The 23,518-nt window shown below is 45.5% G+C and overlaps 1 protein-coding gene across 11 annotated transcripts in view; it reads right to left on the bottom strand.

Moving 5' to 3' along the window:
- PLEKHA5 (pleckstrin homology domain containing A5) overlaps positions 1–23,518 on the bottom strand; it is a 1,381,245-nt gene that overhangs the window by 374,602 nt on the left and 983,125 nt on the right. For 3 of the 11 annotated variants that reach the window (XM_078674034.1, XM_078674039.1, XM_078674040.1), the window contains exon 12: positions 11,441–11,494. The exons of the other annotated variants lie outside the window; for them this stretch is intronic. In XM_078674034.1, coding sequence (XP_078530160.1) covers positions 11,441–11,494 — 54 coding nt within the window. The remainder of the gene's footprint in view (positions 1–11,440; positions 11,495–23,518) is intronic. 11 annotated transcript variants of the gene reach the window in all.

Genomic DNA, 23,518 nt, shown 5'->3' with positions numbered 1-23,518 from the left:
TCTATACACACACACATACATGCCACCAGATACGAGAAATAAAGCACTGTTCTCTTTGAAGCGCTCAAGTGGTCTGTACCTGGTTATTGTGTTGCCTTAAGTTGCTCCACTTCAGGATTTGGAATATATATATATATATATATATATATATATATATATATATATATATATATATATATATATATATATATATATATATATATATCTCTCTCCCCTTCGGTAACTAATTTCTCCTACTGAGAACAAATGGAGCACACTCAGTGAAAGGCTTTTCACGATTGTTTTAATCCAAAATAAAACGGTCCATTTACATCAATCTAAACCAAGGTGTTTCGACCTCCCGAGCCCTTGGTCAACCGTGACCAAGGGCTCAGGGAGCTCCAAACACGTTTGTTTAGATTGCTGTAAATGAACCGCTTTACTTTGGATTACAACAATCGTGAAAAGCCTTCCACTGAGTGCGCTTCATTTCTTCTCCAGTAGGAGAAATTCCTGAAGGATTTATTGTGGTGTGGCTCAACCGAGTGCATGCGTGTTAGAGTCCTGGTAGCTTCTGTTACCAGGCCACATACATTTATTATTCTAGTGTGCAGGCACTAATCTAACACAGCACGCATATCGTGCAAACGTATAAATATAAGTTAAGTCGTGTGCAGAAGCCGTACACATTCATATCAACCGAGGAACTAACACCATCCATTAAGGAAGAGCCACACTGCCAGCAAAAGCGAGCCCTGCGTGTAAGTGTAAGGGTGTGTCTGTCTGTGTGTATATATATATATATATATATTCACACACAAGAGAAAGCATCCCATTTGAGGAGCCACTGCAGGAAGATGAAAATCCTTTATTGAGGGACTTCGCAATGCAGCAACCAACAAGAAGAATCCTTTCAAGTTATGCAACGCCCAACGCGTTTCGAACAGCAGGGTGTTCTTGTTCACGGGCACTCGAAACTGGTGCAGAAAGACCGCTTGAGTGTACTCGTTATCATGCAGGCAGCACCCTCGGAAGCAGACCTTCACCCACTGGGGTTTTTAATTCGAATATTTGCTGATTTTGGTAGCGCCCACAGGGGTAATACGATGTGAACTACGAGCTCCAGCATGCCTAGCGGCACTCTACCACAGAGGCGGGGCAAGTGTGTACTTATCAGGGAGTTCCCATCAAGACTGCCAGAACCAGTTTCGAGTGCCCGTGAACAAGAACACCCTGCTGTTCGAAACGCGTTGGGCGTTGCATAACTTGAAAGGATTCTTCTTGTTGGTTGCTGCATTGCGAAGTCCCTCAATAAAGGATTTTCATCTTCCTGCAGTGGCTCCTCAAATGGGATGCTTTCTCTTGTGTGTGAATATAAAGGCGGCCAGTCCCGGTCGCGAGGAAGCCCGCTGTTTTTCATGACAGATCCAGCGCTTGTCAGAAGATGAGTGAGATGGAGCAGAAAGACCGCTTGAGTGTACTCGTTATCATGCAGGCAGCACCCTCGGAAGCAGACCTTCACCCACTGGGGTTTTTAATTCGAATATTTGCTGATTTTGGTAGCGCCCACAGGGGTAATACGATGTGAACTACGAGCTCCAGCATGCCTAGCGGCACTCTACCACAGAGGCGGGGCAAGTGTGTACTTATCAGGGAGTTCCCATCAAGACTGCCAGAACCAGTTTCGAGTGCCCGTGAACAAGAACACCCTGCTGTTCGAAACGCGTTGGGCGTTGCATAACTTGAAAGGATTCTTCTTGTTGGTTGCTGCATTGCGAAGTCCCTCAATAAAGGCTTTTCATCTTCCTGCAGTGGCTCCTCAAATGGGATGCTTTCTCTTGTGTGTGAATATAAAGGCGGCCAGTCCCGGTCGCGAGGAAGCCCGCTGTTTTTCATGACAGATCCAGCGCTTGTCAGAAGATGAGTGAGATGGAGCAGAAAGACCGCTTGAGTGTACTCGTTATCATGCAGGCAGCACCCTCGGAAGCAGACCTTCACCCACTGGGGTTTTTAATTCGAATATTTGCTGATTTTGGTAGCGCCCACAGGGGTAATACGATGTGAACTACGAGCTCCAGCATGCCTAGCGGCACTCTACCACAGAGGCGGGGCAAGTGTGTACTTATCAGGGAGTTCCCATCAAGACTGCCAGAACCAGTTTCGAGTGCCCGTGAACAAGAACACCCTGCTGTTCGAAACGCGTTGGGCGTTGCATAACTTGAAAGGATTCTTCTTGTTGGTTGCTGCATTGCGAAGTCCCTCAATAAAGGATTTTCATCTTCCTGCAGTGGCTCCTCAAATGGGATGCTTTCTCTTGTGTGTGAATATAAAGGCGGCCAGTCCCGGTCGCGAGGAAGCCCGCTGTTTTTCATGACAGATCCAGCGCTTGTCAGAAGATGAGTGAGATGGAGCAGAAAGACCGCTTGAGTGTACTCGTTATCATGCAGGCAGCACCCTCGGAAGCAGACCTTCACCCACTGGGGTTTTTAATTCGAATATTTGCTGATTTTGGTAGCGCCCACAGGGGTAATACGATGTGAACTACGAGCTCCAGCATGCCTAGCGGCACTCTACCACAGAGGCGGGGCAAGTGTGTACTTATCAGGGAGTTCCCATCAAGACTGCCAGAACCAGTTTCGAGTGCCCGTGAACAAGAACACCCTGCTGTTCGAAACGCGTTGGGCGTTGCATAACTTGAAAGGATTCTTCTTGTTGGTTGCTGCATTGCGAAGTCCCTCAATAAAGGATTTTCATCTTCCTGCAGTGGCTCCTCAAATGGGATGCTTTCTCTTGTGTGTGAATATAAAGGCGGCCAGTCCCGGTCGCGAGGAAGCCCGCTGTTTTTCATGACAGATCCAGCGCTTGTCAGAAGATGAGTGAGATGGAGCAGAAAGACCGCTTGAGTGTACTCGTTATCATGCAGGCAGCACCCTCGGAAGCAGACCTTCACCCACTGGGGTTTTTAATTCGAATATTTGCTGATTTTGGTAGCGCCCACAGGGGTAATACGATGTGAACTACGAGCTCCAGCATGCCTAGCGGCACTCTACCACAGAGGCGGGGCAAGTGTGTACTTATCAGGGAGTTCCCATCAAGACTGCCAGAACCAGTTTCGAGTGCCCGTGAACAAGAACACCCTGCTGTTCGAAACGCGTTGGGCGTTGCATAACTTGAAAGGATTCTTCTTGTTGGTTGCTGCATTGCGAAGTCCCTCAATAAAGGATTTTCATCTTCCTGCAGTGGCTCCTCAAATGGGATGCTTTCTCTTGTGTGTGAATATAAAGGCGGCCAGTCCCGGTCGCGAGGAAGCCCGCTGTTTTTCATGACAGATCCAGCGCTTGTCAGAAGATGAGTGAGATGGAGCAGAAAGACCGCTTGAGTGTACTCGTTATCATGCAGGCAGCACCCTCGGAAGCAGACCTTCACCCACTGGGGTTTTTAATTCGAATATTTGCTGATTTTGGTAGCGCCCACAGGGGTAATACGATGTGAACTACGAGCTCCAGCATGCCTAGCGGCACTCTACCACAGAGGCGGGGCAAGTGTGTACTTATCAGGGAGTTCCCATCAAGACTGCCAGAACCAGTTTCGAGTGCCCGTGAACAAGAACACCCTGCTGTTCGAAACGCGTTGGGCGTTGCATAACTTGAAAGGATTCTTCTTGTTGGTTGCTGCATTGCGAAGTCCCTCAATAAAGGATTTTCATCTTCCTGCAGTGGCTCCTCAAATGGGATGCTTTCTCTTGTGTGTGAATATAAAGGCGGCCAGTCCCGGTCGCGAGGAAGCCCGCTGTTTTTCATGACAGATCCAGCGCTTGTCAGAAGATGAGTGAGATGGAGCAGAAAGACCGCTTGAGTGTACTCGTTATCATGCAGGCAGCACCCTCGGAAGCAGACCTTCACCCACTGGGGTTTTTAATTCGAATATTTGCTGATTTTGGTAGCGCCCACAGGGGTAATACGATGTGAACTACGAGCTCCAGCATGCCTAGCGGCACTCTACCACAGAGGCGGGGCAAGTGTGTACTTATCAGGGAGTTCCCATCAAGACTGCCAGAACCAGTTTCGAGTGCCCGTGAACAAGAACACCCTGCTGTTCGAAACGCGTTGGGCGTTGCATAACTTGAAAGGATTCTTCTTGTTGGTTGCTGCATTGCGAAGTCCCTCAATAAAGGATTTTCATCTTCCTGCAGTGGCTCCTCAAATGGGATGCTTTCTCTTGTGTGTGAATATAAAGGCGGCCAGTCCCGGTCGCGAGGAAGCCCGCTGTTTTTCATGACAGATCCAGCGCTTGTCAGAAGATGAGTGAGATGGAGCAGAAAGACCGCTTGAGTGTACTCGTTATCATGCAGGCAGCACCCTCGGAAGCAGACCTTCACCCACTGGGGTTTTTAATTCGAATATTTGCTGATTTTGGTAGCGCCCACAGGGGTAATACGATGTGAACTACGAGCTCCAGCATGCCTAGCGGCACTCTACCACAGAGGCGGGGCAAGTGTGTACTTATCAGGGAGTTCCCATCAAGACTGCCAGAACCAGTTTCGAGTGCCCGTGAACAAGAACACCCTGCTGTTCGAAACGCGTTGGGCGTTGCATAACTTGAAAGGATTCTTCTTGTTGGTTGCTGCATTGCGAAGTCCCTCAATAAAGGATTTTCATCTTCCTGCAGTGGCTCCTCAAATGGGATGCTTTCTCTTGTGTGTGAATATAAAGGCGGCCAGTCCCGGTCGCGAGGAAGCCCGCTGTTTTTCATGACAGATCCAGCGCTTGTCAGAAGATGAGTGAGATGGAGCAGAAAGACCGCTTGAGTGTACTCGTTATCATGCAGGCAGCACCCTCGGAAGCAGACCTTCACCCACTGGGGTTTTTAATTCGCATATTTGCTGATTTTGGTAGCGCCCACAGGGGTAATACGATGTGAACTACGAGCTCCAGCATGCCTAGCGGCACTCTACCACAGAGGCGGGGCAAGTGTGTACTTATCAGGGAGTTCCCATCAAGACTGCCAGAACCAGTTTCGAGTGCCCGTGAACAAGAACACCCTGCTGTTCGAAACGCGTTGGGCGTTGCATAACTTGAAAGGATTCTTCTTGTTGGTTGCTGCATTGCGAAGTCCCTCAATAAAGGATTTTCATCTTCCTGCAGTGGCTCCTCAAATGGGATGCTTTCTCTTGTGTGTGAATATATATATATATATATATATATATATATATATATATATATATATATATATATATATATATATATATATATCCAACCTATAGTTAGGACCATGTTTCCATAGTAAAAGCGTTTTTTGACTTGCCTATAACTGTTGGCAATGGTTGACGAATGTTCTCGAATTTTTTCCAAAACAAGTGTGCCGGTGATTATTATTGTACATGAAAAGTTTCAGGGTGATTCATCAAACGGAGGCAGAGAAAAAGGGGGTGGGATGAGGAGGAGGGGGGGGGGGAGCGACGACGGGGGTGGAGTGGTCATAAAAAACAGTTTCCGATGTTAATACCTATAGGAATTGTAGACATTACTATAGCTCGAACCGCTGAACGCAATTGCACCAAAATTGGCAGAAAGGTATCGGTTGGTCCAAAAAATTAACTATTTGGAAACTGGAATAAATCCGTTCAGTATTTTTGGGAGATATTAAAAAATATATATATTGAGATATCTAGGGCAGTGAAGGCCCTGCAAACTGTCCCAATCTCGTGCTAAGATCTGATTGGCTGCCAACACTTCAACCAGGAAGTGTTGGTAGCCATCTTGGGACTCAGCCGAGTCCCTGAAAAAAGGTTAATAAAAAAAGAAAAGGAGGAAGAGTAGAAATGCCCTGACCCCTTAGCTGTGGTGCAAAAAATAAATTCAGAAAAATAGGCCAGCAAGGGATTTTATTTGAGTTATGAGTATCAGCACACTGGGGACTTTAATTAAGAACCCTCACTACTATAAGTTTAGTGGCTGAGAATAACAAGAATCTCTGAAAACAAGTGAATAATGTTACCACACTAACAAAATAAATGAATACAATAACCAGGTTTTTTGGTCAAAAGATTATTATTTTCTTAAGAACAAAAGAATTTTGATAATATAACAGGGTACAGAAAAAATGCATTTCAGATATACAAGGGGGTATCTCATACACTCCTATAATACATCGGAAAGTAGGTCTAAACTGCTGAAGAAAAAATAAATAATACAATGACTTCAAATCCAAGAATAAATGAAAGTCAATCGTGGTTGGTGAATAACGTGCAGAATTAGACGCAATAGTCGACATTTCGGTCTTGGCGAAATTATTTCATAAGACCATCATCAGGACATAGGTTTTATGCATCTATGTGATGACCCTTTAAAAGTATCAAACATCCATTTCCTATTTGGATCAATGATATTATTTGAGTTGATGAGGACACGCTGTCGAATATTTCGACAGGAACTTCAATATAGGGAATGCTTTGAAGTATATTTCGGGAAATAGGCAGAAGAAAGCTACAATTCACTTTCTTAGTGTTTGGTACTTCAATACCAGCTGGTAAAACGTCAATTTGTCTGATTAGAAAAACGAAGCAACAGCGTTGTCAACGTCGGCAGCAACAGCATGTTCTGCAAAAACAGCTGTGATCCAAATAGGAAATGGATGTTTGATACTTTTAAAGGGTCATCACATAGATGCATAAAACCTATGTCCTGATGATGGTCTTATGAGCTGTGACCGCTTCAGCCAAGCAAACTCAAACACTGCGGTTCCAGTGGGCGGGAGCTGCCAAAGGGCTCCTGCTTGCTGAAAGCAGAGGTTCCTTCATGCCTCAGACATGCAGGCAGGGAAAGCGATGAAAAAATTGCTCCAGCACACAGGGAGCAGCATTTCCACCAGCTCACTTATGCAGCAGCAATGCCGGCTCCCGCAGGAGTGGAGGAGCTAGCTAGGAACACAGTGGCCTTGAGGCTCCCCAGCAGTCACGGGGTGAGCAGGAAGAGGCAAAATAAAAGTCACCAACAAGTAGAATAAAGGTGAGGAACTAGCAGAAAGAGGCAGAATAGAGGTCAAGCCCCCAGGACCTTATTTATTTGGAAAGAGAGGGAGGCCGTTTGCCCCCAAACCACCCTCCCCCACCCCCGAAACCTTACTAGGCCCTCAGGACCCCAGGATCATTTTTCAAATTAAAGGGTAAGGGGGCTGCATGGCCCCCTTGCCAGAGGGGGCTGCATGGCCCCCTTGCCAGAGGGGGCTGCATGGCCCCCTTCCCAGAGCCTTGTTATGCCCTGGTGACCCTATCCCTCAGGGCCACAATTAAAATAAAGGGATGGGGGGCTGTGCAGCCCGCCTCCCTGAGTCTATTCCCATCCCCGGGGACCCCATCCTCAGGAGTCCACATTATCAAAGGTGGGTGCCCTGGTGACCACCCAGGGCAACCCACCATACACTAGCAGGGAGCAGCTACTTATGCTGCTTCCTCCGGGGAGCAACATTTTCATCTGTTCAGGCAGGGAAACAGATAAATGTTTGCTATCAGCTGGCGGGAGCATTTTCAAAGCTTCCATAAGCTAGGAGAACACAGTTTGCTTAAGTATGGAGGGAGCACGGGCAGGGAAACTGCTATGACACAAGGGAGGGCTTCCCGGGACATAGCTAGAGAGCCGGCCCCAGGGATGGTGTACCCAGGGCCATTAATGGGTCAGGGAGGAGGGCTGGGTGGTCACCTACCTCTTTAAAGACTTTGGAGGCCCAGGGGGATATGCTTCCCAGAGCCTTTAGAGAATCAGGGAGGGGGGGCAGGGCTGCTGTCCTGCTCTTATTCACAAATATTGGTCCGTGTGTGGGCTCTCAGGGGACTGTGATTGCTCAGGGAGGGGAGGGTGATGAGCCCTTTTTAAGCTATTTCAGCCCCAGCAGCCCAGTCCACCATTTTATTCTTCGATTGGGAGTCTTACAGGATAGGGCAATTTTTGCCAATGCTTTTTTGGCTTCGGGCGAGGGGGGCACTATGACGCCCCCCCTTGGGACCGGGGAGTGGGGGAGTGGGGCTGGGTATCCCCCCAGAGTTCTTTAATGGCTGCCAGCAACATTTTAATGAGTTTACAGGAACGTTCTAGTTAGGTTGACATTTTACCTACACAAAACCATAGAAATTCAGCAGTTATAGTTATACCTATCTGAAGAAACTATAACTCGTGCGGTTAAGTATAATTAGCCCATGAGTTATAATTTCTAGTTTCGGCCACGTTTTGGCCCCTGGCATGGTCTCTGTGGGACCCCCAACACCAGGTCTAGGGGGTAGGGTATTCATAGCTTGCACCCTTATGGTTTTTTGGAGGAGTTTTTATACCTTGGACCCGAAGGTGGCTGCAACCCCTTCCTAGTTTAAATGGTGGCAGCTATTTAGATTTCATTTTGACATTGGGGGATTTGTGGCTGGGTCTGAAATGGGATGGTAAAGAGCTTAAGAACAATTGTGAGAAGTTGGCCTGATATACAAAGTGCTCACTAGAATAGTGAACATTATATCAGTCCAAACAACCCTTATTGATGATTGGTTGTAAGTCAACCTTATAGACCAGCTATCCTAGTAGCATGGATACGAGCAGTCTAAGGCTAAGACTCTAGAGGGCGTGTTAAGCCAGCTGTTTTACCATCACATTACCCCTTGAACGCCAAGTGAAAGGACACCACACAAGTTGTTATGAAAATAAACAGATATTTATTCATAACAGGACTACCCTGAACTCTTTATGAGTCAGGGAGCTAAGCACATAACAAAGCTCTTAAGAAAATACTTAAAGTCGCACAATTTACACAACTGCCCGAAGGGCACGAAAAACCATATACACAAGAAGTGGAATGCGAAGTTACTAGCAGGTAAGTAATACTTTTCTAGACTGTAGAAACGCTAGGCCTACAATGCTGAACCCTTGGATTAGAAGCAGGAGGCCTAGGGACGCCGTGTGCAGAGTGGGAACTCTCACGCGTAATGCGGGAACAAGTCTATGGATACTAGCAATCACAAAGTTACTGTTCTCGGGCGAACCAGACTAGGTGGGTCGAAAACAAGAGTGGATCCGAACACTTAGGGTGTTGGACTACGCTGGAGCACCGGAGTACTCAGTTTACCTAGCCCAGGGGCTGCGGCTGCATAGGGTTCAAGTTGCGTCGGAAACTCTCGTTGAAGAACCAGGAGCCTGAAGAAAGAAGTTGCTGGTAGGCGGCCAGTGAAGAAGTTCGTGGTGATCCAAACCTGGATCAGGGAAGAAGAAGACCTGTAAGCAGAGGGGACCAAGTTCTGAATCACTAGCCAGTGATTTAGGTGGGCACCAGGATGGCACCGGATGAAGTCACCTCGACCAGGTGAGTGGGCGCTGCTGGGCTCTGCAGTCTCTCGGACCAGGAGGCGTTGTCGGCGACCAGGATGGAGGTGCGAGCTGTCCCACGAAGGTGTCTGCTGTCGACGTCGCTGGACCCAGGATTGGGGCAACAAGTCTTGGCAAATGCAAGGTCCACGCGGTGGACCTAAAATGGCGTCTGGAGTGGACCAGGAGGGTCCAGGGTGCTCCTCTTTTGGAGGGAAGCAAGGGCTAGTCTGGAGCAACCAGACCAGCGGTGGTTGTCGTCGTGAAGCGTCGTAAGAGGGCCACTAGCCAACGGGCAAGTGACCTGGACAACGCGGTGAACAGCAAAGAGCAGAAGGGCCCCACGCAGATCTCGTGGATGCAGGGGGGGCTGAACTTCGGTGCTGGAGCTGCTCAGGGTCGGGGCTTCTCTTACCCCAAAGCACTCAGTCGAGGGTCACTCGGTGGTCGTGCTGGACAAGCGTCGTGCAGTCTTCAAAGATGGCCGGTCCCTCGAGGTCTCGTCACACCCACGGATCACAGCTGGGCTGATGATGCAGGTTGAGGTCAGAGGTGCCAAGGAAGCCGGTTCTCGTCGTGCTGGGCAGTCTTGATCCGTAGGAGAGACTTAAAGCAGACCGCGATGCTTGGTTGGTGCCTGCTGCTGCAGAGTGACTACTCCTTAGTCACAAGGGAGAAATCTTAGGAAGAGTCTTGAGTTCCTCTCGTAGAAAGTCGGTTCAGGATTCAAAGATTGATCTCATTTGGAAGGGGGCCTGCTCCTACCTTTATCCTGCAAAAGGGGGCTGGCACGCGACTAAGTCCTGCCCTATGGGTGGGACTAGGAGGGGGGTGGTTACACCCCTCTCCTTTGGCGGGGTTTCCCCAGATCAGGGGCTGGAGTGCCCCTGGAACTGGTTCAAGCCGGCCTATGCACAGTGAGCACCGGGGTGCCACTTGCAGTCACCTTCCTCTAAAGCCCTGCCTACCTAGGATACACAAAATCCTGTCTGGGACGGTGCTGGCACCGCCCCTGGCAGGAAACCCTCTGTCCTTGCCTCCTGTGCTGGGAGGACTCCCAGCAGCAGGAGGGCAGACTTGTGTCTCGGTGGCAGCATCCATCTTGTGGAGCTGAGGCTATGTCTGACTTTAACCGGGGTTACAGGTTACTTACATGTTGTGTCCCTCTAGAAGGGTGGAATGCTAACCCCGTCGCCAGAATTGGCGAGGGGTTAGTATTCCAATTCGTATGACACCTTACTCGACATGTTTTGATAAAGCGATACCAGAGTTGGCATATAACCGCGAGGATTATAATGCACTTAAGAGTATATGGTATGCGTTATCCTGGAACAGCCATTAGGACTTGGTTCCGCAAGCTGCAAACGGGCTCAGCTCATGCCAGAGCACCATTTCACATTATTCCAAGCACTCTGCCTTCAGGATTGTTAAGGCCTGCCATAGGAGTGACTGATAGGAATACATGTGTCCATTTTAGGGTTAGATATAGGTATACTATATCTAAAGCAAAGGGTGATTACACCACCTTGCCCCAGCTGTCGTGCAGCCAGTTGTGTCAGATTTGGTTGGCCAGCCAGGGGTGGCATAATACTTGCTGCAGCCCCTGGTAGGCCCTGGGTACACCTATGCCCTGGGTACCTAAGGTACACTGTACAGGGACTGATAGGGTGACTCAGTATCCAATTAGATATGTACCTAAGGTACATGGAATCCATTTTAACAGGGAGAGCAGTGGGCCTGGGGTCCTGAATAGCAGGGCCCCAGGTCAACTAAGTCAGAAAACCAGCAAAACACCAGGCAAAAAGTTGGGGGCAACCATAGTCAGGGATCTACCTTCCTACAACAATGATGGCATCAACCCAGATCTAATATTGAATGAAGGCGAGTGTCTGAAAAGTTTCAGCGCTCCGTCCATCACTGTGTTTGCTTTGTTTGCCATAAGTTGGCAGGGTATGACCAGACGTGGGTCCCTTGCTCACTGCTACTGGATTCAAGCTAGCCTGGCTGATGAGGAGTGTTACTCCGAAACCGGTCTCAGGATGCTGGTTTCTGGTCGAGGGAAGACCTGGCTTGGCAGTTCGGGCTCGACTGTTCCCACTGTTCAATCTAAGCACCATTACCTGGGTTCGCCTCGTCTGTGTACGCTGCGTGACTGCTGCGAGACGTTCTTCTGCCTAAAAAAAAAAATATATATATATATATATATATATATATATATATATATATATATACATATACACACATATACACACAGACACACATATATACATATATGTATATAAATTATTTTATTTAGTGGCAGAGTGGCGGTGGCCACAGAGTAGTTATAGCTAGGACCTAGTTACAATAGAAAATGTATTTTCTTGGTTTGCCAATAACTTTTGGTTATCTTCACAAAACTTTCCCAAAACATACGTTTATCCATCTCAGCTCCTTCCTGAAAACTTTTGGGGTAGTCGAGCAAAGGATGAGAAAAAGGGGTGGGATGGCAAAACAAACATTACCCAAGAAATTTCCCTACGGCTACTGCCAAAACAGCTGAATGAAATTATAAAAAATTTGGCAGAAAGCTAGCTCTTTACTCAAAAAGGTGTTTGAGGGACTTTACTGAAGTCCCCTGGGCTCAGTCTGATTAGCCGAGGGGGCTTTTTTCTCCCCTGTCGGCTGCCTCGCTCCTGCATGGGTGGGGGGCAAAAAAAAGTTAACTTACCTTCGTCGGCCCGGTTCTGCGTCTCTTCTCTGAAACAGGAAGCAGCTGCAGGTAGCCTCTCTCCCTGCCCCTAAACCTATCACAATGCTTCAATGGCAGCATTGTGATTGGCTGGGACGCCAACCTCACAGGCGTCTATGGGGAGGCCATTTTCTCCATGTAGCAGTCTACATGGAGAAAAGGGAGAGTGTGTATGACTGGTTTGGTCGGGCCTGGGGCCGACCAAACAGTCAGCGCCCTCTGAGTGGGCAAGCCACTCCCCTGCCCTAAAGCAGGAACGCCCACCCGCCCCAACTAAACCCTCCCGCTTTCTTGCGGTACGAGAAGTAGAAATATAAAATGGTATTTACAATACCATTTTAGGTTTGTACTTCTCGCACTGTTAGAAAGCAGTGGGGCGACACTCCTCCGCCCACATGGAGGAGCCGCCCCTGATGCCAATGGCTTGTATTCTGGGTGATGCATCACTAAGGACCGGCTAGGATACTTTCCACCAAAGGCTAGTGTGTTTTTGTGCCAATCTTGCACAGCAGGAAGGCTTAAGGTTATTGTAGTGTAAAGAGAAGCTGTAAATTATCAAAATATTGTACTCCTCAGTCGTTTATTTCTCCAGTGACAAACATACACAAGTTCCGTCTGGGTGAGATAGTACCGCACTGACAGCTTTCTAGAGCATGAGCTACCCTGAGGGAACAGAATAATTAATCTGCACACTCTATATTTGAGAAGAGGAGTCGGCTCGAGTGGCCCCTAAAGAAATTAAGATTTGATGCCTGGAGCGCGCTCTCAATCTCAAGTACCAAGCAGAGAGTAATTCCACAGCGCGCTGAATGAGTGCACAACAACTGCCTGTAACCAAGGCTTTCATAAACATTAAGAGAAAGGTGTTCAAACCACAGCCATGCCATACAAGTCGTAGGGTCAAATGCAGCTTTCCCTTAGAAATGCTTCGTAAACTGGAACAGTTTAAAGGTAGATACCTGCCTGAAGAGAGAAAACAATTTCAAATACCACTGGGCAAAGAGAGGATGAGCCACAGAAATTGACTCCTAAGAATCCAGCAGTAGAAAATCAATTCAAGCGCAATGAGCAAAAGAATCGTATTCAAGGCCACGGTATGTGATAGTAAGTCTGTCCACTGTGAAATGGAGCAAGTATGACCCCACAGTATTATCAATAGTGCATACTTTACACATTTTTCAAATGCTACACCTGAACACTAGAAACAGAAGAGGACAGTTTTCACTTGATGGAATTTGAGATTTTTTTTCCTGAAGGTTTCTCAGACTCTTTGCTGGTTTACAAAATCACAATATTAGCTTCATCTTTGTAGTCATAAGGTGATAGGAACAGGAGGGAATTGTAAAGGGATTTATTTTGTCTATGCCTTGATCAGCTGAGGAGAACAAAATGGCAAATCTGTGACATAATTCTCTGCACTGAAGGACCCAGTATAAGATCAAAATATTTGGGCTTGGTTGAGGTATACAAGCTCCATTCCTGAAGCCTGTGCATTGAATATTTTGTGATGGATATCTTCGGGTGACTCTTGAAGAATAAGGACAGTATTTCAGTATCCATTGGCTTGCTCACCATGTACCCCAGCACTGGTAGGTATTATGATACTACAAATCCAAATAAAGAACTTCAGACGGATAAGAATGGGTCTTTATTTGAAAAACAATTAACCCCTCCTTCCTTTACATGGATTGTGCCCCGGGTATATGAAGCTAATTTATTGGCAATAAAAATGTTTTCACTTTAATGTAACACACTCTGACATCAATGCACAGTTTTCTTGGAATGTATCTCCAAAGGCAAACACCACAATGCTTACTTCGATCAGGGACCGTGACATTCTTGTCCACAAAGTGAGTCTCCGTGATGCACATGACACCGGTGAACAATGATGTTGAGGAAAGCAGGTTTTGTAATACTGAATTCAAATGAAGAACAATAATGAATGAAAGATCAAGGCACTTCCTCCTACATCAAACAAGAGTAGCCAAAACATCAACTGGGTGAAATATAGCCTATGACACTGAAGATGTTTGTGGACCAAGAACCTAAGGAACAACCATGACACCAGTGAAATGACATGTCAATTAATAGCTCCAGTAATCTAGGAGTTCAGCGAACTCACTTCAACTATGTCAACATTAGCGACCTCTGTTTATGACACATAGAATTTGCTATTATTGTCTACCATTTCTACAGTTACTGAACTGTCTGTAAAATTTAGGCATCAACTAATCATGATGTTGATACGCAAGATACGGACAAGACCTTGATGAATCCATGAAAGATTGGTGAACCATACATGGCCATTGAGAACCAAGACTTCTATTCACCCTAAAAGACTGTGGTTCTTAAAATGGTCATGATTTCGATAGGAGATTCGGTCAAGGCCTTGATGAATCCATGAAAAACTGAGATTGGTGAACCACACATGGCCATAGAGAACCAAGACTTCTATTCACCCTGAAAGACTGTGGTTCTTAAAACGGTCATGATTTCGATAGGAGATTACCCCGGTGTGATCGCAGTTATCCATGAGATGAGTGACTGCTGAGATTTGTCATAAGCAATATACAAGACACTCATGAAAGAAATCAGCGAACAAGGATAATGGGGGGAGGGGGTAGTGCACTATTACTTAGGCATGACAAGCCAGGCTACAGCACTGATATGTTTTAGGTATTTTAGAGTTTGAGACAGTACCCTGCAGAGATTTCTTCCCAGCCGATGGCTACTGCTTTCTAGGTCCCCCCGATACTGTTGTCCCAGTGCTTTGTTTGTTTCTCTTGTTGACCAAATTGCAATATCATGGCCACTGCTTCCTTACGTTCAACACAATTAGTGCCCCATGCTGATGCCTTAGTTGTTCCTGTTCCCAGAAATTCAAACAAGTTTGGAGATTCAATACCCAATTGTCCTTTTCTGAATTGTGTTTAATTCTATTTGTGCTCAGCAAGAGTAATGAAGTAAATGTCACTGATAGAGCAAAAACAAGGAAAAAAGAAACATTCTGTACTTCCTGTTAAAATTGAATCAGTAATCAAGACAAGACTTTTGTGTACTTGTTATATATCTGACCACCAACTCAATTAACAATGTTCCCCAAAATCACTGTCAAAGTACAAGGCTGCACCCAAATATGCTAGACGTAATATACGTTCTTTTCCTTATTTGCTGTGTGCTGCATGTTTGCACTTCCAGATTGCTAATTTCTCATGAAGGCGTAGCTGAATCTCTTGATCTGCTCCTAATGCTGGTCTCATCAACTGATTATATAATCCTTGACATGTTTTTACTTGCTTTGGGTTATGCTCCATTTTATGTTAGAAAAATTACACTAATTATATAAAAAAGCAAAGAAATCAACTCAGTAATATTAGGCCTTTTTGGTAGCCATTTTCTTGTCTTTCCACGTGATTACCGATCCAGGGCAAAGATATATCTTGTAAAATATTTCAAACCTCCACACCCAATTTTAGTGGCTCTAATGTAGGGGTGTCCAAGTTTTACTGTAATAAGATATACTTATGTTCAATCGAAGTCATCCCGAGCTACTAATATCTGTGTCCATATAAAAAAAGATTACATTACTGGCCACCAAATGCAAGATTACCAAAGGTGGTCAGCTCAGTTGATCAGGCAGGGTTACAAGCAGGCATGTTAAAGAAAATATTTAAAAAATGGCTTTGTCAGTTTGGGATGCCTCTACTTGGGTAATAAACAACATTCGTAGCTGCAGTGCCCATGTTGTCAAGGAAATATTTTTAGTAATAAGTCTCCCCAACGTCGCATGATTTCAGCAAAAACATATCGGCTTTAAATATATTTTAGAAAAGCAACATTTTTTCTCCCTAGTTTCACTAATGAGTTCTGAAAATTGACTTTTTTTTCTTGAATACACATTTTCACGTTTGGTGTAGATAGATTAAACCAACTAAGTAAAACTTTCTAATTTAGTAGGCTTGATTGCACTGGAGAGCTACTTACACGGTAGCTGGAGAGCTGCCACTAGCTCTTCGTTAAAGAAGCTTGCTCTAATGCATGAATAGTATTTGCATCAGTCATAGTAGGGGGTATAATATTAGTGCTTGTTTTATTAGACGACGATTGGTTGTTCATAAAGTGATTACGTAGCTTATTTGTAAATTGAACAGACTTCTGGGGAGAAACGCCTAATTATTACCGGAACTCTGGGTCCTCCTCTGAATCATTATCGGAACCCCCCCTCCACGCCCAACGGCCGTCGCGAGCACTACCTTCGAAGTGCCGCGCATGTCCGTTGACCAACGCGGTCCCGCCCGAACACGGAAACCTCCGCACTGCGGCGGATTCTACGCCGCGGTAAAGGGGTTAAATTGAGGCCACTCATCGTCCACACTATATTCTGTTTGATGCACCTGCACTGCTTCCACGAATGAATCTGAGGATACTAATTTAATGTTTAGCCTCCAATTTAAAATGCCTTCACATATACAGTAAGTTTTACATTTTTCAATTGTACATTTCGTTTTTTATTTATATACACTATATTGATCTGTTAATATTATTTAATTTTCTAAGTAGTCAAGTACACCCTCAGAGGGCTTTGTGGACTCCCAGGGGTCCCTGGACCACAGGTTAGGAGCTACTGGAACAGACAATTCTGTTGAACTGAGTTCTGACTAGAAGTTAAAGAAAGTCTGAAATTCAAAGAATTATTTTCAGTCTGGGTTAATATTTGGTGTGTTAACTCACTCAACTCTAAAGTCATCATCTCTGTTCACGCTTGGTTTTTTGTGTTGAAATTGGCTTTTTTTAATTCCTCCTCCAATTCTGCATTTTCGTTGCTCTCTGTAACACAGTAGACTTTGCCATCTTCTCAGAAGCAACTGCAAGTCTTCTACATAACCACCCTTAAGGCCCCACTGTACTCTACGGTAAACTACTTTAAGTCAATCTTATCAACTCTACACCACTGCACTCTACTCGGAAAAAATCTACTTAATGCAACTGCAGTCTACACCACTTTATTCAACTCTGCGCCACTCTGTTCTACACCAATGCACTCTACATCAATGCTCTCTACACCAGTTTAATAAAAAAAAAAAAATACACTCTATGCCGCAGCACTCTATGTCAATCCACTCTGCACCACTATGGTCTACACCATATGATTCTACACCACTGCACTCTGTCACTTTACCCGGCACCACTTTACATTACCCCACTCTATACCAATGGACTCTACTCTAAACCACTTCACTCTACGACACTCTACTCTGCGGCACTTAACTCTATGCCACTCTACCCTACTATGCACCACTCCACTCTACTCTACACCACTACCCTATACCACTCCACTCTATGCTGCACCACTCCACTCTACACCACCGCAACTGTACTCTGAAGCAATCTACCCTACACCACTGCATGCTATGCCACTGAACAAAACGCTACTCAACTCCACGCTACTGCAATCAATGCTGGGCCAATCCACACCACTTTACTCTATGCCACTGTGCTCTACCCAACACTACTATACTCTACCCTGCACCACTCCACTCTACTCTAAAATAATCTATTCTACACCATGGCACTATACGCTGCATCACTCTATGACTCTTCAGTCTATGCTATGCTACTGTACTCTAAACCACTGCACTCCACACCACTTTACTCAAAACCAATGCTCCCTAGCCACTGCACGTACGCCAACTACTTTGCATCACTGCACTTTGCGCCACTATAATCTAAAACATTCTACTCTATGGCACTGCACCCAATGCCACTACAAGCTATGTCACTCTACACCATTGCACTCTACTCTACACCACCTTACTCTAGGTCACTCTCTGAACCACTCTAATTTGCACAACTGTAAGACCTTGCACTCTGACACTCTATTGTGCATGACTGCACTCTATGCCACTGCACTCTACACCACTCAACTCTACACCACTTTACAACACTGTGCACTAATACACTCTACACTATTTCACTCAAAACCAATGCACTCTATGCACTGCAATCTATGCCAATTTACTGTGCACCACTGTACTTTACGCCACTTCACTCTAGGCCACTCTACACTCCACAATAATCCATTCTTACTCATTAAACTGTGCTCCAATGACACTCTACTTCACTCTATGCCAATTCACTCTACTCCGCTCTATGCCATCAAATGACACCACGACGCTCTACGCAACTCTCTCTATGCCACTCCATGCCTATTTACTCGACTCTATTCTATGACACAGTACTCCCTGCTACTACACTCAATGAAAATCTACTCTGCTCTACACAACACCCTCTGCACTACTCTGCACCACTCCAAGACACTATATGCCACTCCACAACACTAAACTCTATGCCCTTTCATTCAACCCTACCCCCTTTCCACTCTACGACATGTTACTCCTTCCACGTCACTCCACAACACTGTACGCTACTTCATGAGACTCCTCTCCACCCCACTCAACTGTACACCACTCCATAACACTACAAGCCACTCTCATGTACCCCACTAACTTTTAGACATGCTGAACAGCAGCCATTCTGGTGTACAATGTTGCTAAAACATATTGGCAAAGCCAATAGCTTTTGCATCGGCGAGACATATTGACATTGCCAATGCTTAACAGATGCAACCAAAGCTTTTGCATAAGCCAACGTTTTAAAATTGCCGATCAAGCTCTGGAATGAGCTCTAAACAAGAATGCCTCATATTTGAATTGCATGGCTAAGTAAACTAGTAGGTACGTCATTAACGCTAAACCTGTCGATAAAAATTAGCTTATTTGTTTGAGAATAGAAAAAGGATGGTCGCGCCACTCTTCTCAGTTATTCGTGTACACTCTGGTTGCTCTCACAGATAGAAGTTGGAACTAACTAGACCATGCATGATCAGAATTCGAACTAAATTAAATATCTTTTGATGTATAAAACTTAAAATGCTCATTAAGTTAACTTTACAAAATATGTTCATTCCGATCCTTTGCAGCATTTTCTTATGACTAAAGCACACCCTACAAGTACACAGTGTTAAGCAACTGATTCCCTGTGGTAATAAATATAATTTAGGTTAATTAAACTTTAAGGAAAAGCTGGCAATATAAGTACACCAGCAATTTTGCTTGACCCCATGTTCAATAGTTAATTATGGCAACTGCGACAGGGGACTGTTCTGAAAGCAAAGACAATGTGCCTGCGGCATGGAAACCTTTATAAATGCATTCAACTTTGAAAGACAACACAATCTTCCAAGTTAAACTGCACACTTACTATTATACGGCAAACTCCTTTTGTACATTTTCAAGCCGGTTTATGCATTGGTGCAGGCTACTATTGAACTTCTTCCTGTATTCAAAGAATTACTGAACAGTTCCTTCGAGGCAGCCCAGGTACCTCTTAACTGGAAACATGCCTCTGTTGTTCCTCTGCTAAAAAAAGTCCTTTCTTGATCACTGTCAGCCAGAGAATTATAGACCCATCTCCTTCCTTCCCTTGTTATCTAAAGTAGCTGAAAAATACATCAACCAGCAATTGTCAGGCTTCATTGAGGAAAGGGATCTTCTACATAGTACACAATCTGGTTTCCGCCCCCATTACAGCAGGGAGTTGGCCCTTTTGTTAGCCTCAGAGTCCATGCGAAAGGCAATGGACAATGGGGGAAACTGCAGCTTTACTGCTACAGGACCTAAGTACGGCTTATGACACTGTGTCCCTTGGCCGTCTTGTGGAGCGGTTATGGAGTTACGGTGTTGGCCATAAAGCCCTATAGTAGTTGCCATCTTTCCTGGAATACTGCACTTTCTAGGTCCTCCAGAAACCTTTCTGCTCCAAGGTGGTTCATCTGCCTCAGGGAGTTCCACAGGGCTCCTCACTGAGCCCTACACTTTTTAATTTGTACCTCCACCCCTGTCAGACATTGTGCGACATGGCTTTGAAATAATATCCTATGCAGACGACACTCAGTTGATCGTCACCTTGTCCCATAACTCAGCCGCTGCTGCGAGGCTTTGAAAGCCTGCTTGTCTGAGGTATCCCACTGGATGGACCTTAACTGCCTGAATTTGAATGCAGCTAAGACGGAGGTCCTGATCCTTGGCAATAAGTGCTTGATTCGGTCTTAAGCCTGATGGCCACAATCCTGGGTCCCTTTCCTCAGTCTAACCCCCAGGTTAAAAACGTGGGTATTTGGTTTGCCAATAAACTTACTTTTCAGAGTCAAATCACAGCCTTAGCAGGCAAGTGTTTTAGCATCATTAGATCTCGCAAAAGTATTTTCAATCTCCTATCATTTGCAGCCCAGAAATCTGTGATCCAGGCTTTAGCGGTCTCTCGGGTGGACTATTGTAACGTCTTATGCCTGGGAGCATTTCAGGCTAGCATCAGGAGTATCCAGCGAAACAGAATTTGGTGGCTTCTCTGCTGCTTTAACTCCCCAAGTGTGCATCTAGGAGTAGGGCATTTCAGAAACTGCACTGGCCCCGGAGGAAAAGCGCCTTTCTTTTAAGGCCTCGAACTACAGTTATGGGATCCATAGGAAGACTGGGCCAATGTACACTCTCTTATCGCTCCATACTCTCCTAGAAGGTGCCTCAGGTCCTCGGAGGCACTTCTTTTGCAGGTGCCCAGAATCAAGAAAGCTTGCACTGGTGGTAGATCTTTTTGCTTTCTTGTGTCTAAACTCTGGATTTCCCTTCCGATGCATCTGAGGTAATCCCATCAGAGTCTCAGTTTATCAAAAACCTTATAACTTTGCTTGTTTTAGGTCCCCGTCCCTCTCCAGTTTGTCTCCTCAGCTTGTTTCTGACTGCTCAGTGCTGGGACACTCCTCACAGGAGTAACTATGCACTCTATAAACGTGTATTTTTATAAAAGAGTAAACAAAGAAGCAACACTGCCTTCAAGAGCTTGCTCAAAGATTGGGCAAAAACAGTTGGAAATAAGCTGCTGCGCAAAGAGGTTAGGTACATTACGCAAAACACAGATTTCAACAATGGTTAAGTAAGTTTGCGAGCATAAACCAACAGGTTACTAGCAGCATGAAAAACGAATTATGCGAAATCCCTGCACTCCCCTCACTGGTGCTGGTTTTAATGTATTGCTCGCTAATAACTCCAAAATAAAATGTCGTTGTCAGTAATGTGGCGGAGGGAGGAGGGAACTCAGGGACTGTCTGATGCGGAGAGAATTGCTATATTTGGCCACGCCAGTGTACAACAGTGTGTTGTTTCCTTTGTCTTCTTATTCTTTGCCATGTCTTTAATGAAAAGATTTATACATTTGTGTTTTTTTTTTTTTTAATACAAAAACTAATTTTGCAGTTCACCATTCGACTGGAATGTATATTCTGGAGGGCACACAGCACTGGTTTCTCCAAGGATATTTTCACTGCCATGTACGTTCAAGACTGAGGAAGTAAGTTGCTTTCAGAATCTTGAGAAGTGGGAGTGTTGAGTACTAAAAAGAATCTTGACTGCAAGCCAGTCAATGTAGCCCTAAAACGGTGGCTTTTTCTGGTATTATTTAAATGGATTTACTCATGTAAAATTTATATGTTGTTGACTAAGATTAATGTTGAGATGTCTTTGCTTAAACTCTATTTACATTACATATTGCTTGCTCCACATACCTACAAGTCGTTCTGCCCGAGCCAGGCTAATGCTTTACAACAGGAATCCAGCATTGGGGTTTGAGTAGGTTGAGAGTTAAATAGCGTACCTGAGCAGGTTTACTTAGTTATATGTTCACTAAGAACTAGGAAAATGTCAGCTGGTGGTCACAGAATGGCAAAGTAGCACAAAAATAAGAAAAGCAGAGTCCTGAGCTCTAAATGCTATGTAGCAAAAGTGTGCACCGACTGAGGGGGGTAGGGGAGGGTCGATCTTTGGGTACTATAGGACCAACCACAAGGCTAAGATGGCAGCACCTCGAGTCAGGCCTTCTGAGAGCAGAGCAATAAACGTGCCTTGCGCTCAACTCTTGACCGAAATGAACATGGCACTGGGTCTTGAGAGACAACAGAGAACTGTCATATCAAAGCTCTAATATCTCACTTGCCAGACTACACGGCCTCAGTGATCGATGTGAGATGAGCCTTTAATTATATTGAGGATACCCTGTGGCAGGCTATATACAGCCGATAGAAAGACAGATAAGCTATGCACCTTGAAATGAAAAATGCATCTGCGGTATTATTATTATTGAATCTTATAGGGCGTGCTGCTACCCAAAATGTGCATTCCGGTGCTGGACAAGGCTAACCACCCCGAATAGCAGAAAATCAGACATGACAACTTAAAAGTAACGTCTTCAGGTTCTTACGAAAGGTAAGCGGGGTGTGACAGTTGCTAAGGAGAGAATTCCAAAGTTTCGGGCCCAGGTAGGAAAACGAGTGACCCTTCATGCGAGCAAGACAAAACCTGGGCATTGTGAACAGTGAGAGGTTGGATCATCTCAGATATCCCCTTGAAAAGATCTAGAGGTTCCTTAAGGGAGATTCTATTAGACCTGGTATTTACAAAGTAGGTGCAAAATTCTATGGCTGAATGTTTGTTAATGTGGGATCAGTGTAACAATATTCCATCTTATTGGAGGCATTTATGACAAACTCGAGGCATATATATTTAAAACCAGTCAGAAGGTCTAAGATCAAAAAGATCAAAGCTGCGTTAAAAGAGCTAGAATGCTGAAATATTGGATCTGGGTATCGAAGGAACCCAGGACAGCTCAAGACCGCTCTTCTATAGAGAGGCTGCTGAATACAAAACGTCAAACATTGGTTGTAATGGGAGTGCTCATCTAAAGACAAAGGTGATTGAAACTGTAAGGCGAGAATATGGTCTGCCAGAGACGGAACGGCTTCGTTATCTGCAAGCGCGCCACTGGGCACTCAACGCTCAAGTACGGGCAGAGGCGGATCGGAAGCTCAGTCCTTATGAGTATTGGCTAATTACGCGGACGACGGACAAACGGCTCATTTCGGACTTATACTGCATGTTGTTGGACCGGTTCTCATGTGTACAACCCGGGCAGGGCCCGCTGGGAAAGGGACCTGGGACGGGCGCTAAGTAACAAGGAGTGGGAGGGCATTTACTATTGAGCGAGGCACTCAGCTTACCATATGGGACGGACCGACACCTTCACTAAATTAGCGACATATTGGTATTATACGGCCGAAAGGTTGCACAAAATGGATCACACCAGGGAAGCTACCTGTTGGCGGGGATGTGGCGAGAAAGGTACGTTAGTTCATTTGCTGTGGGACTGCGCCCAAATCCAAGTGTACTGGAAATTGGTTCTGGACGAGGTGGACGCACACTGTGAATCAGAAATTCCGAACGCTCTGACCTACCCGCTGAAATCGCGTAGGGGCAGACTGATCGCCATTGCTCTGGGCTCTGCAGTTCAGAACGTGCTATCCTTCTGGCGCACTTCACATATCCCCACATTTCAGGGCTGGTTGTATCCTCTTTGGTCGGTC

Source organism: Lissotriton helveticus, chromosome 1_1, assembly GCF_964261635.1.
Source record: "Lissotriton helveticus chromosome 1_1, aLisHel1.1, whole genome shotgun sequence".
In the NCBI taxonomy this organism is placed as follows: domain Eukaryota; kingdom Metazoa; phylum Chordata; class Amphibia; order Caudata; family Salamandridae; genus Lissotriton; species Lissotriton helveticus.
Note: the sequence above shows the minus strand (reverse complement) of the source record. Positions and strands in the feature narration are given on the sequence as shown.